The following is a 19954-nucleotide window of genomic DNA, read 5'->3' on the forward strand; positions in this document are numbered from 1 at the left end:
CTGTGTGTGCATGTGTGTGTGTGTGTCTGCCATTCTAGTGAAATGAAAACAAATAAAAAGATGTATAGCATTCCGTCTATTTTCTGCACAATATTTTCCTTAGTTTTGAGTTTATATAGAGGTGTTCTCTATTTCATCATAGTTTCCTCCTTCCTGAAATCTTTACATTATGCTTCTCTTGGTTTCAAACTCTTTAGGAAGGATGTGCACCTTGCTGTGCCTTCAGAATGTCCGCCTGTGGCCCGTACACTTGTTCAGCTTGTTGGGTCACGTTTTCTTTTCTTTTTTTTTTTAAAGATTTGTTTTTTATTACAAAGTCAGATATACAGAAAGGAGGAGAGACAGAGAGGAAGATCTTCCATCCGATGATTCACTCCCCAAGTGGCCACAACAGCCGGTGCTGTGCTGATCCAATGCCGGGAACCAGGAACCTCTTCTGGGTCTCCCACACAGGTGCAGGGTCCCAAGACTTTGGGCCGTCCTGGATTGCTTTCCCAGGCCACAAGCAGGGAGCTGGATGGGAAGTGGAGCTGCCGGGATTAGAACCGGTGCCCATTATGAGATCCTGGCCAGGTTCAAGGCCTGGATTTTAGCTGCTAGGCTATCGCACCGGGCCCGGGTCACATTTTCTTTCCCTCAACGTATTTCATTCCGTGTGGTTATTTTGTCTGTTATTTTCTATGTATTTATATAGCCATTTACTCAAGCATTGGGTGTTAGTTTATATGCCTACATTATTTTAATTTTCCTTTTCCAAATTGTTCCAATGTTGGCTGTTGGGAACTTTTTAAATTGATGTCTGTGTGCCATTGAGACACCCCTATCAATTTGTTTCCAATTTTTTGAGCACTTGATTGTCCTCTGACACTATATGCTGCTTCAGGTCCGCTATGTAAGTGTGTCTGTCTGTGTGTATCCACACATACTCTTTCCTGGCACTAAAATTAGCCATTTCTTTGAGAGCTAGTTTACCTTCCCTCCCTCTTTTTTCCTCTATTTTACTCTTCTTTCAACCCGGCTATCCTGTAACTTTAGGCTTCTGTGTTAGAGGATTTTTTATGATTCTTATGTGAGTTCAAAATAATTAGTGGTCTAATTATCAGCCTTGGGCCGATGTTCCTGAAGTGCATATTCTTCATCTTCCCTTCCTTTAGGTGTTCTTTGAGCATACTTTCACCTGCACTGTTTATTCATGGCCCAGCTTTAGTTCTCCTCATCTTGGAGCTGTGTGGACTGAGCATCGTGGGAAACACCCTGGCTTCAAGGGAGGAAAGAGGACCAGGAGGAAAGGAGGAAGCAAGCTGCAGACTCAAGCTCACTTAGGATTTTTTTCTGGAACTTTCCATCAATTTTCCCCTCTTTATTTTGAGACATAGCCACTTCTTGCATCACACTGTTCAGGAGGGGTGGGATGGCCATTTTGGAGCTGGGGTTGGAGGAAGGCAGATACAGCCTAACTCTTGCCCTCCGGCCTTACCACCTCCCTCCAGCCCTGGAGTTGTGGGCATCTCGGGATTCTTCCTCCAGTAGCCCCCATTTGTCTGCCTCCTTGCTATGGACCCCAGCTGCCATCTTTCTTGCTATCTCCAGATTTAGTGTCTCTCATCCCGGAGGGTTTGGCATGCCTCAGCACTCAGATGCACACCTGGTGCCAGCTCATAGCATCAGAGGTCCCTGGGCAGCCCTCGTCTTCCGTCGGCTTGGTCCATCTCTGTGTTGCTTTCCATGGGGGCTGCGTGGTGGTGTTGAGCTGTGTTTTCCTACCATAGAAACGGAGTTTTTCCTTTCCTCTGCTTTGTTGTTGTTTGGATGCTTTTGAAGGAGCAAATTAAACCTTGGTGCCACCATCTTTGATCACAGCTCTCCCACCAGCTATGGTTGTAGAAAAGAATCTTTGTGACGCTCACTCGCATGTGAGACTCTGCCCGTGAAGCAGAAGTACTTGCCTGGACCCCTGTGGGGTTAAGTTGTTCAGAAGAATGTAGAACTCCAAGGACTGAACTGAAAGTTTTAGAAAATAGGAGGCTGCGTTTCGTCTGCCAGAGGTCACAGAGAAGCAGAGCGAGAGCTCTGCGCCTGAGCTTGTCCCTGCCTGCTCCTGACAGCGCTTCTCGTGAAGTCAGATCCAGACCCTGTGCTTTGTTAGGAGAGCAGACCCTGAGAGCGAAGCGTGGAGCGCATGGAAACATAGGAAAGTGTGCAGGTAACAGGACTGCTTTGATCCAAACATGAGAAACCCAAACTGACAGAAGATGCTGGCATCTGAAGAGTGAGCGGAGAAGGCAGGGACATCCAGAACCCCCCAGGCCGAGCTTGTCCGGCATGTTGTCTGAGTGTGGGAATTGTCACATTTCACTTAAACTTTGAGCAAAATGAAGAAAGTCATTTGGCTTTGGGTTTTTCTGGGTCACCTGGGCACAAGTCTCTGTCCTCACTGGTGAGTCTCTGCTCTCAGGAAATGGTTCATTGTTAAAGCCACTTAGCCAACTTAATTGATTCAAAATTTAGGAATGAAATCTAGAAAGAATTAGTTGTACTGTTCTGGTTTTTTAAAATTAGGAGCTTTCAGCTTATAGAGAAAGTTAGGCATCTTCTCTGCCCTGCCTTCCTTGAACTGAGTGGTTTTCTTTATCGTGCTGTATTGACGAAGCCATCTTGGTAAACCCTGCCCCGTTCTCCTTCTCCCACACTCCACGCTCCCGGCAACTCATCATCTGGACCCCTCTCCGTCCCCATTTTCAGAGACTCATTTGAGTCAAGGAACCCAACTCAAGTAACAGTGATAATGATCTTTTTTTCCTTCTAAATGCTCTGCTTGGGGTGTTTCTGTAATGTGTTCTGAATTAGTGGCCACAGTAGCCCCTGTCACCCAGGAGAACCCCCATTGTGTGACCGGAAATGTGTAATAACAAACCATGCTTCTATTAGGAGGCTTTCTATATATAAATAGGTATGATGATAAAGTTTAACTTGTAACTCAGCAATAGTAAGAAATTAGCAACACTAATAGAATGTAGTAAGTATAACATACTTATACAGAATACTACAGTAAAAATTTCATGGATATGGTCTTTTTCTCAACTGTCTGGTTCTGCAATAGAACTTAACAATCTATGCATAATTTTTATCTTTTCAGGCCAAGAATTTTCACCCACTTTAAAGAGATACTTTATAACGTCTCTGACATATCTGAATTACTAGCATCTATCATTACTCTGGCACTTTGGGGTCTTTATTAAGTAGAATAAAGGTTGCTTGAAATATGTATGTGTGCATATATATTTATGTACGTTTGTATATGTATATTTAAAAAGGTAGATGGAGATAGTTGAAGTTTTGTCCAGGATTTCACTGGATGTAATTACTGGTATTCAGCACCTTTGAATTTGTACTATTAGCATTTCCCCTAATTCATCTTTGTTCTTGAAAATCCACGTCCCCAGTCCAGTGGGTGGGGCAGAGGTGCTACACACAGGCGTGCGCCGTCTGTCGTACAAGCTCTCTGACAACTGAAACAGCAGCAAAGATCCATTTATCATTCCTCACTAGATCTTTACAGTTACTAGTTTACTAGATCTTTACAGAAGTTCAGTGTTGTCTGTTTTTCTTTTCTTTTTAATCCGTTTTCATTTGGTAAAAAAATACTCAGAGAAACACAGCTATGTGACTGGCTAGTTGTCAAGCTGGGATTTAACCTGGGTCTCTTAACTTACCTCAGTGTCCATAGCTGCTACTTTGAACTGACATTGAAGTTGAGTGTCGGTAGCAAAACCAGAATGTTGATCAGAAAGGAAGAGGAAGTCTGTCCCTTAGTGCTGCCCTTGACCCACCTCCAGCTCTCTGCTTTAGTCAGAAGCACACCGCTGTGTGTAGGAGCAAGCAGCTGCCAAGCTCCAGTTAGCTTTGAAAAGTACTGTAAGGTCATCAGAGACACCATTTCAAGAGTAGAAAGGGAGAATTACTAAGGAAAAGAGATAGCTAGTTTAAAAATAAGCCAAAGTGTTAAATAGGCATTCTCTAAAGATGTCTAACCGTTAGGTGGTCAGTGCGCATGTGCAAAGATCTTCACGAGCATCAGTCATCAGAATCATTGGAGAAACATAAGTGCCATCCACAGTAGAGATGATGACACGTTCATCATGACTGCTGGGATGGAAAAGCACACAGGACCATGTGCCAGTGCTGGTGAGGATCTGCAACAGACCTCGCAGTCCCGTCTGGCAAGAATGTCACTAGGAATCATTTGGGAAACTTCAGCAGTTTTGAGTTCAACTGAACATACACCTGCTAGATGACCCAGCCTTTCCACTCCTGAAAGTGTGACCAACAGCAGTACTTGTGTGTCTGTGTAAGAAAGTGTGCATTGTAGCACAATTCCTAATAATTAAAAATTAGAAATGAATGAATAATGTTAAGGGATGTTCCTCATAAGGGAATGCTAAACAGCAACGAAATTGAGCAAGTTGTTGCTATATGCAACTTCCTGACTGAATATCTCAAGTATTACTTGAGAAAAAAAGATCTCAAAAGTGTTTATATTGTACTATACTGTTAATGTGAAGTTCAAACATCAGTAGAACCGATGGCAGGGTAAAGGAGCTCCTTGGACCTAGCAGTTAAGATCCAGCATCCCATGTTGGAGTGCCTGAATTCAAGTCCTAGAGCTGTCCCCAGTTCCAGCCTCCTACTTTCATGTACCCCAGAAGGCAGAAAGTGATGGCTCAAGTACTTGGGTCTGTGGGAGGCCTGGATTGAGTGCCTGGCTTCTAGCTTCAGTCTGACACAGCTGCAGCTGTTCAGGGAGTGAACTAGGAAATGGGTGTTTCTCTTTCTGTCTCTTTCTCTCTACTACTCTCTCTCTACACTCCCTCTCCTCCCTCCCCTTTCCTACAATTTAGATAAATAATATGAATAAATTGGAGGAACAAAAAGATGCTGCTAGAAGTCAGATTGGCGTTAATCTTTTCAAGGGAAAAGGGTGCAGCTAGAAGGGTGAGGTTGCAGTTCATGAGATGCAAGCATCATCTTTGAGCTGGGTACTTGCTCAAGATGACTTAATGTATTCAGAATTTGAAAGTTCATCAACCTATCCTCTTATGGATATGAAGCCTTGTTTAAAATTTATTCTTATTTATTTGCCAGACAGATAGCAAGCAATCTTCCATCTCCTGTGCCACTTCTCAGCTGTCCCCTCCATCTGAAACTGGGCCAAGCGGAGGCCAGAGGCGCAGAACCCAGTTGGGTCTCCCATAGTGGGGCAGGGACCCAACTACCTGAGCAATCCAGGAACCTTGCATCTGAAGTGGAGCACAGATCCTATCCCAGGCACTCTGATATGGGGTACAGGTATCCCCTGTAGCATCTTGGCTACCTCCATGTGTTATACTTCAGTATTATGTGCTCATAGTATTCACAGACAGGCACATATGCATGCTGCTACTGTGATGGCATGGATTGAAATCGACGTAATGATTTGCATGGGTTTAAAATGAGAATTTTGTGACTCACTGCTCTACACATCGTGAGAGAAATGTTGCTCAGTTTTTCTTAATGCCTTATTGGCTTCAGTTAGCCAAGACCCAGCAAGGTGAGAAAGGAAGGAAATATAGTGGTTGTTGCCACTTCTGAGCTTGCCTCCATCTAGCAAAACTGGCTGGTCAGGATCTCACCAGATGAGAGAGTCCTTGTGTACTCAGCTGTCATCAAGCTCATCTTATGCTTTTTTTTTTTTTGAAACCTCCAAGAAGAAAAGCATAAGGATAATGAGTTTGAAATTCCAAGACAAGACCAGGCTTATACCACTTCCACATTTTCACTTTCTAGGAAAGAGGTAAAGGGATTCCACAAGAAGTCCTCTTCTCACATGGAAGTCTTCATTTTCAATACTAACAGAGAAAATCGCAAAATGTAATGTCTACAGAATCTTAGTAATAGTTCAACTATTCTGCAAAGTGTTTGGATTATGTGTAGGTTAACTTTCCAAATTCTCAGCTCGACAATCTAGAAGTAATCAAATTCTGATAAACAGGAGCACTGAGAGAACAAACTGGAGTGGGCTATTTATTTTTATTTAAAGATCATATTTATAGAGAGAAGGAGAGACAGAGAGAGAAATATCTTCATTCCCTAAAAAGCCACAGTGGCTCAAGTTGAGCCAATCCAAAGCTGGGAGTCAGGAGTTTCTTCTGGATTTCCAACATAGGTTCAGGGTCCCAAGGCCATGGGTCATCAAGTCTGTCCTGCCTTGAAGGTTGCCATCATCCTAGCTCCCCGTTTGACCTTGAGGAATCTAATCCAAGGTAGCTTCATCTGTTCCAGGTCACACAGCTAATGACAAAGTAAGACAGGTCCCACCATCTCTAAGCTTTCAGCTTGTTCTATTTACTTCATTACTGAGTTTCCAAATAACCAATAAGTAATCGCCCACAGATCATAGGTGTGATGTTAACACATCTCCTCTAAACTGTGTGTTTCAGCTTGCCGCCCTTGAGTTCCCCCCAAAGAAACTGTTTGGGAACAAGGATGAACGTGTGATTGCTGAGAGACGAAGTCACTTGGAGGTAACAGAATTGCTTTTCTTTCTCTGTATGTGTTGAAATTATACTCTCTGGTTGGTCGGTAAGAAGGATCCCAACTCAACAGCAGCACTTCTGCGCATGTGTGTGAAGGCGCTGCTTCTTCAACGCAGGAGATGGGAGCAGCAGATTACACAGCACTGACAGCCACTGATTTGAAGTATAGGTCTCCAGCCCTCTCTGCTCTACCACAACCTTCTTCTAGTTTTTTCTTCTTTTTTTTTCCTTAAAAAAAATGTATTTATTCTCAGGGTTAGGAAGCAGGATGTGAGTGAGAACTAAATATTCTCTCTAGACAGATGGTGTGTAATGCAGGATGAGGGCACAAAGCTTGCTGAAAAAAAAAAAAAAAACACTTGGAATTAAGTAACTGAAGATTTGTTGCATTGCATCACTGTACTTTTTCCGGATACTTCGAGACCCCCCTTACCTCACCCAAAAAAGATGTGCACCTATTTCAGTCTTCGCTAGCTTCCATTTGGCTGATTTGCCCTTGCTCTTCTGAAGCACTTCCATGTAGAAGTCACTGCTCAGGCCAGTTGTTGGTTTCCTGATTGCTGCCCTGCCAGTACACACTGGTGATGCCTTGACCTAGTTTGTGGGTGTTTTCCTGGCACATTGTCACTTAGTTGGTAGAAACCTGACATTCCTGAGGTTGCCTGTGCAAAACTGTGGATGAGTGTGTTCTTTGAGAACAATGGGAAGTCCAGGGGAAGGGCTCAGGTCGGGCTTGGAGATCATCCACTCTCTTGTCCTCGAGAATCCTTGAGGCAGACAAGGGACAATGATGCAAAACTCGATGCTGCAATCTGGTGTCCTAACCGTTCAGCGGGCTTCCAAAGATACCCCTTTTTAAGAGGAGAATGATAAGACCTGTGGGGAATTAAATCAAGTAAGGCCTTAGAGAGCCCTTTCTAAATTGTGGAATGCTCCATAAAAATTAGGTGTGACACTCTGTCTTGGAGACTGTCTATTCAAAGTGACTTCCTATGAGGTCTCTTTAATATGAGGGAACCAGGATTAAGAGAATATTTAGAAGCTGGAGGTTCTGGTGAGCCCCCAAAGGGAGGAAGAGAGGGCTACCTAGGAAATGAAGAAATTGCAGACTTGAAAATCATTGTCCATGGAAAATATTTTAGAGTGTTTAGAACATTAGTGTGGAACTCTCAGAAAAGGGGTATCAGATCATACCCATGCCTATAGGCGTTGGAATTAGATTACATGGTTACACATTTTCCTAGGACTACAAAGAATGAATTTTAAGTGGGTTATTGTAGACTTCCACAGTTTATCCTGTGATGGCATGACCCTAATCCCCAACTAAAAAAAGTCTGCCTTCAAGGAGAAATAATTATGGCAAGGCTTCTTCATCCAGTTTGCTCCAAGACTTAATGATTTCACGCACACACACATATACACATTACAATCAGAAGAGGATTTTCTTTACCTAACCATTGCCCATCTCAGTTATCTAGACTTATCTTCATTGAAAACTTGGAGAACATGACTTTGAAACTGAATATGCGTGTTAGTATGAAACTGACTGATCAGCATCCCCAGTTCCTTGAGGCTCTGATTGAGCTTGCATGGTGCCCGCCATGCTGCCACAGATGGTTTGGGTGCAGCCATTACGAGCACCACCTTCGCTGACCCTCGGATTTCCCTCCAGCTCCCAAAGTCAGGGAGAAGTTCAGAACACTCTCACATCTCCTGTTTGATCACCTCACCCCTTGTTAGCCCTCAGCAGAGTTTTATATCAGAGTTTTATATTAGGGACCTAGGGTCCCTTCTGTTGCCACTGGTTGTTAGAGACTGGGATCCCACACCTGTGGAAATGCACTTGCATGTGAAATTAAATGCATTTCCCCTAAAGTTGATTGTTAGATCTTAGAACATTATCTCCTTTTCAAGGAGTGAGTGTATTTCACCTTCACTTTAATGGAAAATTTATCTGAGATTTTTTATTAATTTCTCATGACTTTTCTTTTGATCTCCTCACATCACAAGTCACTGCTTGATTTAGTGTATTTTTTATATGAAAATTAACATAGTTATTTTCCCTGAACTTCCTCTTTGATTTAATGGGACAAAATTTTAATCCCTAATGCATGCTGGAGATAGTGCTAAGTGTTATATAGGATACAAATGCAAGTGAGACATTTTCTCCCCTCTAAGATCATGTGTTTAAATTCCAGTGTGACCCATTCCTTGGAGATGTATATAAACGTATAAATACATAGAGAGGAGGATGGATAGATACCAGGAGGGTCTGGTGCACCTGCTACTTCACAGGATGGCTGCTCAGAAGGAATTACTTGAAGGGTCATTAAAACCCAGAAATGTACCTTGATGAACCATCTCACCCAGAAAGACCTCTGTAAAGCAGATTCAATTGGGTTTTGATCATTGTTGCTATTAAAATGCTTCCAGGATTTTTAGCTTACATTTGAATTTATCAGAAAAATATTTTCAAATTACAGACACAGATACCATTTTTGCAAGTTTTCAAAATCTATGTTAAATATTTCAAAACAGTGTTTTTTAAAAGATGTTTATTTCTTTCAAAGGCAGATTTCAGAGAGAGGAGAGATAGAAATACAGATGTCTGCCATCCATTGGTTCCTTCTCCTAATGGCCTTAATGTACAGGACTGGGCCATCCAAAAGCCAAGAGCAAGGGGCTTCATCCAGGTATCCTACAAGGCTGGCAGAGGCCCAAGCACTTGGACCATCCTCCTCTGCTTTCCCAGGCACATCAGCAGGAAGCTGGATTAGATGCAGAGTAGCCAGCATGGTACCTGTACTCCCATGGGATGCCAACTTTAACCCACTGTGTCACAACTGGGGTTCCAAGACTAATACAATTTTTAAATGAGTATGGAAATAAATTTTTTGAGATGTTTTGTAATTTAGTTTTCTTTCCTTGAGCAGCAGAACATTAATTGTGTGCCTGGCATCCAGTGGTGTAGCTGGTGATAAGGGCGGTAGTGGCATAGAGACAGGAATCATAGCATTGGACATACTACACTGTGCAAAAGCAGCAGTAGGATCATGGTGTTAAGTGGAGTTGTCCAAATGTGACCTGCAGTTAGTCCTGGCTTTGCCCCTATAAAATCATGTGGTCAATTCTAGTTATAGCTGGAGCCAATTTTTATAGAAGTCAGCTCATACTTGTTTTACAAAATACTTCCATGTTGCCCAGGACTTTGGTTTAAAATGAGCTACAGAATCTTTGAGGGTTTATAACTTCTGAGAATCTCCCTCTTGCAGCCTTCCTGACCCAGCTGCAGCCAGTTCAGTGCACTGTGTTGTGGGCAGACCCTGCCATCAGGCAGTGGAATTCTCCCCCTGAAAATGACCACATGTGACATGCTTCCCAAGCTCCAAACACAGACTTCTTGTAGCCCCAACTGCTGCCTGGGAAGTGAATATTGACAGATGAAATGGTAGAGAGAGCGCCAGAAAACAGTGTACTCACTCTCTACCTAATGAACAGCTTCGAGCAAAAGATATGCTTTTTTTTTTTTTACTGTGTTTGAAGCCAGATCCAGATACCATGTATATATTATGTATATATGGAATATAAATATATATATGAGCACCAAACTGAGTTCTAATAAATAACATATGGTGCATGGTGTACATTTGCAATGGCCGGAACCATTCAGAGTTGGACCACATGACTCTAGAATTTACCGCTTCTGTAGTGGTCAGTTGTAAGGGGCCAGTTATTTACATTCCATCAGTCTGCTAGCACTTTTGTACAATGAAGTGACATTAGTAGAAACGTGAAATTAAAAAACACCAAGTGTGAGCAGTTTTTAAATTTTATGTAGATTCAACGGATATAAAATTGTACTGTTAAATTGCACTAAACGTGTTCTGAAACTCAAGCCACTCATATGTAAGCCTGTTGTGGATCATATTTGAGGCTTCACCACCACTTCTTTAAGACTGCTGTCACTTTCTGGCTTAGCTCAAAAGATATATTTATGTCTCACATCTTCCTTGTTATACTTAAAGGCAGCACAGTTGACATCTAATTAAATTCATAACTCCCCATGATATGCCAGACATTTTTCACCTTCACTGAGTTATTGGAAAATTTGTGAAATCAGCCCCAAATTAATGAGTTTTTTGTTTTGTTTTGTTTTTGTTCATTGATGAGAGGAGCATTTGGGGTTACTAATTTCAGAGAACATTATTATCTCCTTGGAATCATTTCTTCTAATCATCTTAATAGTCTCTCATTTCAAGGAGAAACTGTAATTAATGAAAACAAGTTAAATCCTTCCAAATCATACAACTTTCCAGAGTAATAAAACCAACCACCACTGAAACTAAGAACCAGAGAAACATCATTGATGTTTTCTTCAAAGTACTAGAACAGGCACCTGATCTGTAAAGTGAGAACAGTAATGACATTATTATCCTGGAATTGCTAAGGATCAATATGACCTTGCACCTAGCAAAGAACCTGGTGCAGCAAGAAGCCCACAACAACGCAGGCTGATTCAATGGCAGCAGTGGAGGCGCTGGTGACAATGGAACTGCAGTATGAGGGGTGGGGACGATGGAGTTTGAGGTGCATGTTAGATGCAGTCTAAGAGCCAGGGAAATACACAACAGTGAGGAAGTGCCACGCCCCTCTATGCCCCCAACAATCATTAAGTGTAGCAATATTAGTGTCTTAGTTTGTCATCTGACAGCAGAAAACAACAACATTGTGTAAACATTCTCATACATGATGATACCTGGAATATACTAGAAATCTCTTGTTATAGTACTGTCTTTTCCTTCAACCTATCAGATTGTTATATAAAAAGTGCAAAAGGATTTCTGAAGAATTTAATCATGGTGGCACTGTTATCCAATGTGATGAAGATTAGAGACACGGGATCACTACAAAAAGAGCATAGTTTGTCCCTAGTTACTTAGCTGTTTTTTTAAGATTTATTGATTTTTATTTGAAAGGTAGAGTTACAGAGACAAAGCAAAGAACAAAATCTTCCATCTGCTAGTTCACTCTCCAAATGGTCACAATGGCTGGAGCTGGGCTGGTCTGAAGTCAGAAGCTTCTGGCTACAGGGACTTAGTTCTCTTTGCATATCTATTGATTGCAACATAACTAATACTTAAGCTTACTGAATATAGTTCTGCTTTTGGGGGTAGCGAGGAGATGGGTTGGGAAACAAAGTTAGTGATTTCAGCTAGCACTGCCCTCCCCCAAGTCTATACCTGTTTTTCCAACAGTGTTAGGGAGAAGCATACACTTTCTGGAACCATGAGACTTTTCAACAAGAAGGTACTAAAAAAGATAGAGTTTCCGTTTATATTGGGTAATTGTGTAGGGCATACTCTAGAGCAGAGCTTTATTTTGTGATTAGACAACATTGATAAATCTTATATAAAAAGCAAGAACAAATTGAAGTTTAAAATATGACTGATAAAAAATATATGACTGATAGAAATAACTGGCAGTCACACTAGCCTTGAAACAGGATAATTGATATTCATGGTGTATGTAGTGTTCATGTTTTGGTCTAGGTTCAGATCCAGTTTTGAGTGATCTTTTTATTTTTCCCAAGGGAGGGGGTGGCCTTGCCCCCCTCTGATGATCACAGAGCAGCCTTGTCTAGTGTTGGACTTCTTTGAACTTGTCGATTGGCCACAGGAGAATCTACCAGCTCAGCTGTGAACACCAAGCCAACTTCGAGATGTTTTCTTTTTCTTGCAGTGAAGGGATACGTAACTGTCCTTTCAGTGGCAACAGTAAACTCTTCATTGTCTTTCACAATTAAGTCTTGGAGTTGTTCCAGTGCCTTGTCTGTTAAACATGGGTGTTAGTAACAGCTGTCGGTATTGTCCAATACCACCACTGCTGCCAGGAGGTAGTTTTCTGGCTGGTGGTGACTGTAGTCCACACAATCTGGTTTTCCCTAATTATAGTTTCTCACCCAAGCTTTATTTCACTGTCAAACCTTGAATTTCCAACAGAATCATTTGGTTTGAACAGTTTGTGGGTTGAGCTCTTTCAGCTTCAAAATAAATTTCAAAAAGAGGTAAAAATTTCTTTGGAGTTTCTGAGTTTCCTCATTCAGTTGGCTGTTGCACAGATATTTAGCAATTCTACGCTTAGTTGAACGTTCTTTCCATTTATTCTCTGCTAATCTTACAAAATGTATAACAGCACTATCATCAAACACATAGGCAGAGATTAAAGAAATACCTCATAGAAAGAACCATTTTCATCCTCATTTACGTCTTGATTGTTTCTTCTGGTTTTCTGGTTATTCACATTAGCTGGGGCTGTTTTATGGTATTGGCCCATTACCACCATTATCTGCAGCAGGGCGGGTTTTGTGGAGATGAGTAGCTGTAGATGTGCTAGAGATTGAACCGGAATTTGGAGCTGGAGTCAGGGGAGCTGTGAATGCTACTATGTGGAAACTAACTGCCTGTTAACAAATCGTTTTATTCACTGAAATCCTATCAGTGTAAGTTGGCATTTGCTGTTGTCATCAATGTATGAGCGTCTCGATCGAGACAAAAGTCCATTTTGGTTTCCGTGAGCAGATGTTGGTTTAAGAGGGAAACCCAGTTAGAAAAACATATCCGAGGAAAGTAGCAGCTTCTAAACCCACATGAAGGACTGGAGGAGGAAAAAGAGGACCACCACCCACACGCATGCACACACATGCACAGTGGCACCCTCACAAAAAATTAATTAAACTTAAGTATAAATGTAATGAAATATATCTAATATATACAAGTCTGCTTGAGGAAAATTAAAAAACTCTGGTGAAAAAGTTAACAAAGAGCTAAACAGAGATACTCCATATATTTTTTATAGGAACACTGACTGTGTTAAAGTGGTAGTTCCTTGTCACCTGAGCCATAAATACAACTGAATCTCTCTCAAAAATACCTGCAAGTTATTTTCCAGATGTCTAAACTGATTCTGAAGTTCATATGAAGAAGCAAAAGGCATAAAATAGCTCAAAACCAAGTTGAAGAACAAGGAGAAGATTGATACTAACCAATTTCAAGTCTTGTAAGGCTGTGGTAATTAAGATAGTGTACTGTCTGTGAGCACATAGGCAGAGGCTGGTATTGTGTCTGTGACTCCAGCACCCCTTATTGGAATGTTAGATTCCCAGCTCCTCCTGTGCTTCCAATCCAGCAGCAGCAGATGGCCCAAGTACTTGGGGTTCTCCTCACCATGAGAAAGCAGAATAAAATTTCTAGCTCCTGACTTGAACCTGGCCCTGCTCTGGCTATTGCAGCCATTTGGGGAGTGAACCAGTAGATAGAAGACATCTCTCTCTCCCCCTTTTACTCTGTATCATTCTGTCTTTCAAATAAATAAATCTTAAAAAAAGAATGGACATGTAAATCAGTGGCATGTCAGCCCAGAAGTAGACTCTTATAGATTCAAATAATCTCTGATAGAAAAATAAAGGCAAAAAAATGGGCTAAATATGAGGGTTTTTTTTTACATAAATAGTATTGGAACAAGTGGACATATATAAAAAATGAAAACTAGATCTAGGCCGTCGCTGATTAACTCAAAATAGATCATATTCCTAAAAGTAAGCAATAAACTATAAAAGCCCCAAATGGTAACATTTGCAGCAACCTAGATGACTGGGAGTATACTGATGACTTATTAGATGTGACTTCAAAAGGACAGTTCATGAAAGAAGTAAAGCATGAATTAAACATTCAAATTAAACTATATTCTGTGAAAACAAGATAAGAAACTTGTCTTGGGAGAACATCTTTGCACAATAAATATCTGATAAAGTATCATCATCTAAAATATCCAAAGAACCTCTACAATTCCATAAGAAGTATACTAACAACCAGCTTAATAAAAGAAGCAAAGGAACTGAACAGATATATCAGCAAAGAAAACGTACAATAGACAAACATACGCCATTAGAGAATTGTACATTGGAACAGCAGGATAATACTACATGCCTCTTAGAACTGCCAATGTGTGGAACGCTAAAAACACAAAATGCTGATGTAGATCAACAAGAACTCTTATTCATTACTGGTGGGAATACAGAATAGCACAGCTACTTTGCATAAGTCTGCCAGTTTCTTATAAGTGAAAACATTCTCTCACTATATAATCCAGCAGTCTCTCATTAGTGTTTACCAAGAGTTGTTCAAATTAAGTGCATGCAAAAACCTGCCAATGAATGTGTATAGAAGCTTTATTTGTAATTGGGAAAGTGTGGAGGTAAGCAAGGTGGACCTCAGTGAGTGAATGAATAAACAGTGCTACATCCAAACAATGGGATGCTATTCACTACAAAGAAATGAGCTGTCAAGCCAAGAGAGTTTGTAAAGCAAACTGCAGTCCATATTACTAAGCAGAAGATGCCAATCTGACAAGTGTTTATATAGTTATAGTGTGTGTATGTGTGTGTGTGATTATAACTATAGGTTTCCGGAGAAGACACAGTTATGGAGACACTAAAAGGATCAGTGGTTGTCAGGGAATGGGGAGGAGGGAAGGAGGTGGCTAGGCAGAGCATGGAGAATTTTTAGGGCCATGCAGCTGTTCTGTATGACATTGTAGTGCTCAACACATGTCAGTATACATTTATCCAGATAACCATGCCAAGGGTGATCTCTAATATAAATTTTAGACCTTGAGTGATAATGCTTTGTCAGTGATGTCCTTAGAACAGTTCTTAGAAATGCGCTCCTCTGGTACAGAATTTTGATAAAAGGGAGAGCTGTGCATGTAGGGGGAGTGGAAGGGAGCAGGTGGTTCTGTGGAAAATTTCTGTAACTTTGGCCTAATTCGTTTGTGAATCCAAAACAACTCTAAACATACTACATAATTAAGCAAACATTTAGAAATAGCTCATCATATGATCATGCAGTCATTGCCTCTTTCCTCCTTTATCTTCAGTACCTTCTGATGTATCCTTCATCCCGTCTTCTTGTTCTTCCGTTGTCATCTTATTATTTTGTTAAAAAGGCAGTTAAGAACAATGAATGAAAGACAGGTGGGTGACATTTTCCATGAGAGTATAATGTTAATGTCTCATTAAAGGAAGGTAATTCAGGCAGTCATTTGGCTGGGCTGTGAAGATGCCAGTTAGGGAGCTTGCGTCATGTATCAGTATACCTTGGTGTAATCCCCGGCTCCCACTCCAGCTTCCTGCTCATTAGAACCTTGGAAGCAGAAAAGTAGCCCAAGTCATTGATTTCCTGCCACCGAGTTGAGGTGGCTGGCCCCTGGCATCTGGAGAGTGAACCAAGAAAAAGGCTTTGACTCTGTGTCTCTCTGCCTCTCAAATAAATAAAATTAGAAAAATAAAGAGGTAATCATCTAAGTGATTTTTACATAGTCCTGTGTACATTTTCACCACTTAGCATGCCATGAGTTGTATTTCATGAGGAATAATTCAGTAACTTGAAATCTGAGCGTCGTTCTTTCACCAAGGACCAGTTTTATTGAATCATCTTTTAACTCAAATTCGTTGTGTGTATGAATCATTGCTTTGCAGAGTCTGGAAACTGAGAAGCTGCCCACCCAGTAGATTGTGTTTCAGAATTAAAACATTTTGCCACAAAAGTCAAGAAGGAAATGAATTGTAGTCACTTGTAACCATTAGGCAGTGGGAGGCCAGATGGAATACTGAATTAATTGTAAAAACAGTTGTAAAGATCCTTTCCCCCTACAATTTCCATATATTACCATGCAGACTTTTTTACATTGACATTTGGTTCAGCGGCCCTCATTTTCTGTCTTGTACTATATGATTTAGGATTTTCAGATTATCTGTCATTTCCTTTAATTGCTCCATCAGTATACTTTTGAAAAACTGTCTTTGAGGGTCACTTGAGAAATCTCAATATAGGTTAGCCGTCTAACGTCTTAACTGTCTACAGTTCTAGAACTAAATTCCTCTTAGTTCTGTCAATCATCAAAGCTAAATCATTTAGGAAGTAACTGTACAGAACTAGAAGGTATTGAGCTCATTTCTTTTAGTACCAAAGTATAGTCACAATTCCTTAAATAAGGGAGCCTCTTTATTTAAGGATGTGGTCTCCGTTTTTCCATAGTACAAAAACAGCTTTCTTTGTTGGCACTCCTGTGAAATCTTTTCTGGCTCAGCAGGCAGTTGCCCCTCCCCAGGAATGTTGGCTCTGTATTCATCAGGTGCTGAAAGACCTTAGAATCAAAGAAGACAGTCTGGTTGTGTTTGCAAACTTCTGCTCTGTGAGGAGTTACATGATCATTTCAGAATTTCCAAACCTACCCAGATAAACCTCTTCAGATACCAGGCCATGGAAACCAATGACTTAACCCTTATTTATTCACTTGATATTTTATGACCATATGTATAAAACCAGAACCATCAGTGTAATAAGCCCCAGGGAACCTTCCCATCACCCAGCTCAAGCACTTGAGCAGTGTATGTTAGTCTTGTTCCATTGTCTGCAGACAGACACACACACACACACACACACACACACACACACACACACACACACATACATACAAGCACACACCATTCTTTTAAAGCAGATATTAGGCATTAAATCATTTTATATATACTTATTTTATATCTCTTTAAAAAGCAAGACTATAACAACCACAGTACCACCTCTCTCTCTCTCTCTCTCTCTCTCTCTCTCTCTCTCTCACACACACACACACACACACACACTCCAAATTTATCCTCAGTATCAGCCGCTATTCAGTGTTCAAGATACACCAATTTTGTTATTTTCATCATAGGTGTATTTGAGTCATGACTCAAATTGTGCTCACATATCACATTGGTTGATGTGTCTCTGGAGTTTCTTACAAGCTACAGATTCCCTTTCCCTCTGTTTCCTCACCATTTATTTCTTGATAACACCACGTCACTTACATTCTGTTTTCCTTAGTGTCTCCGAGACCTGCAGTCAGCAAACTGGATACCCAGGAGAGCTGATGCTATAGCTGCACTCTGAGTGTGTGGCAGCCAGAGAGCCAGGAGTAAGGGTGGTGTAAGTTCCATAAGAAGTGACCATGTGTCAGGTCAAGCCCAAGTCCAGAAGACTGATGTCCAAGCTCAAGCCATCAGACAAGGAATCGCCTCATAAGAGAGGAACTTTTTTGTTCTTTTCCCTCCCATCAGATTTTCCAACTGTTTGGGTGAGGCCCAACCACCATTCATAAGGGCAGTTTGCTTAATTCAGTTCCTGTTCAAATGTACTCTTCTGTAGAAACACCCTTGGCAATACAGTCACAGTAATATTTAACCAAATACTAGCATATGGGAATGTCATGGCCCTCTCAAGCTGACATTAGCCATCATACAAGTTGTTTCTGTTCTCGCCCAGAGAAGGTACACTGATAATTGTTGCTTGTGTTGGGCTTTCTTGTGCCAATCCCCCAATTGCAGTCTGACCTCATGCAGCCCTGGCTTTGAGTCAGTACCATCTATGCTGTCCCTAGCTCCCTGTTCATTTACAGCATGGTTTGGGGCTTGACCCATACAGGATTTCTCCAGCCCTTTTCTCTGATGGAAGCAGCCTCAGAGCTCACGATGGCCAGCTGGGAGCTTGATGTGCTCTGTTTATAGAATGCAGTAAAGAATGTTTTTCCTTTCCCTGGTTAATTCTAAAAGCAAAATGAAATGGAGCCTGAACACTGCAGAGCTAAACAGCTGGAGGGTCGCTCCTGCTCTTCTCCCAAATACAGCGAGGCAGCACTATTTGTTTTCTTTTATTAAATGTCTCATTGCTCCTGAAGCAGAAGCAGCTATCCTAAAGTGGTAAACACAAAAGGAACAGCCTGCTCAAGCTCGCTTCTCTGCTGCCACTACCTGAAAGTGGCCTGCTTGCCTCACTCACAGACAGATGTGAGCTGCAAGCTGCTGTTGACCTTGTTTACTCTGCTTAATTAAACAGCCTTTTAATATTTTCTCATTCTGCTGCCCCTTACATCTCACATCCATGCTCAGCACAACAGGGGTGAGAGGAAAGGTCTTTGAAACTGAAGGACTTAATTAGCTCCTGGACCTCCAGGAGAAGTGTCCATAGAAACCTAGCTGAAAGTAGAGGAAAACAGGAAGCTGTGCTGGAGATGTAGGGGCTATAGTGCTGGAAGCCTAGCCTGCCTTCCAATGGTGCCTTCATAAAATGATTTTGAGATCCCTGACCATTGTCAGTCATGTATATGACAACATCATGTATACGCCATTCATTTTCAGTGGTTTTCACCGTCCGTCCAGCTGACGTTACACATGTCTTCTAGAATATGCTGTTTCTTTTTTTACGCCAACATACACACTATCCTGGGTATCGATAAGTGGATAATTCTCCCAGGAAGGTTCTTGGTTCTCTCCCAACACTGTCAGGTGATGAGACTGTCATTAACGGTCTCCTCCTTGAGTTATTTCCGATGTTAATATGTGATTAACTCCAGAAAGAGGAGAATACAAAGACAAGTTCTAATTGTGGGATAAGGTAAAGCATAATGTAGGTTGTATATCCCTTAACTGAAATATTTGGGACCAGAGGTATTTTTGGATTTGGAACTTGTTTTTTTTAAATTATGGAATTTTTGCATGTGCACCTGAGGTATCTTGGGAATGGGAACCGAGTCTAAATACAAGTTTCAATTGCTTTTCAAATATACCATGTATGAGAACACTTCAGAAAGTCTGTGCATACATGAATTATAAGATGTTTTAGCACAAAAACTTTAACCTTAGGCGTAAAAGTGGTCTTCAAAGAGTTCATGGAGAATACATTTTATAAAACAGCTATGCATGGTTTTCAACATTTTTTGTATTAAAGTAGACGTATAATTCCATTTTGAAAATGCTTTCGCTTGCATACCCTGAAAGTAATGCTCTGCAGCATTTTTAGTTGACCTGTGTTTTCACTATGACCTGTCACATGAGAGCAGGTGTAAAATTTTCCATTTGTGCTGTCATGTAACTATCCTAAATGTTTTTGAATTTGAAAACATTTTGGATTTTCAGATTAGGGATGTTCCCTGTGTATAATAAGATGTAATTATACAAACATACAATTATGTGTAGTTTATATTATATGAATAGAATTGGGGTATGATTATAAATAGCTACACAATACTAATATAAACTATAGCTGTCTTTATAGATATCCTTACAGGTATAACTGAGTATTGTGTATATAATTACATAGGCAGACAGAATTGTTGTGCAATAGAACAATGTGCTACATGGGTTTACTCTTACAATACATGAAACAAGTTCCTGGAAATGATGACAGCATTGCTTGGTCCCCCAGGGACCTCAGAGCAGGCAGGTGTTGTTCCTGCTCCTGGTGGGCATGCCACAGCCCAGCCTGTCAAATTCCAGCTGAGACAGT

General features: G+C 41.0%; 1 protein-coding gene across 2 annotated transcripts in view; it reads left to right on the forward strand.

The window, feature by feature from the left end:
* KIF16B (kinesin family member 16B) overlaps nucleotides 1–19954 on the forward strand; it is a 245044-nt gene that overhangs the window by 205691 nt on the left and 19399 nt on the right. For both annotated transcript variants that reach the window (XM_058679737.1, XM_058679738.1), the window contains one exon: nucleotides 6477–6560. In XM_058679737.1, the coding sequence (XP_058535720.1) occupies nucleotides 6477–6560 (84 nt within the window). The remainder of the gene's footprint in view (nucleotides 1–6476; nucleotides 6561–19954) is intronic.

Source organism: Ochotona princeps, chromosome 22, assembly GCF_030435755.1.
Source record: "Ochotona princeps isolate mOchPri1 chromosome 22, mOchPri1.hap1, whole genome shotgun sequence".
Lineage (NCBI taxonomy): Eukaryota > Metazoa > Chordata > Mammalia > Lagomorpha > Ochotonidae > Ochotona > Ochotona princeps.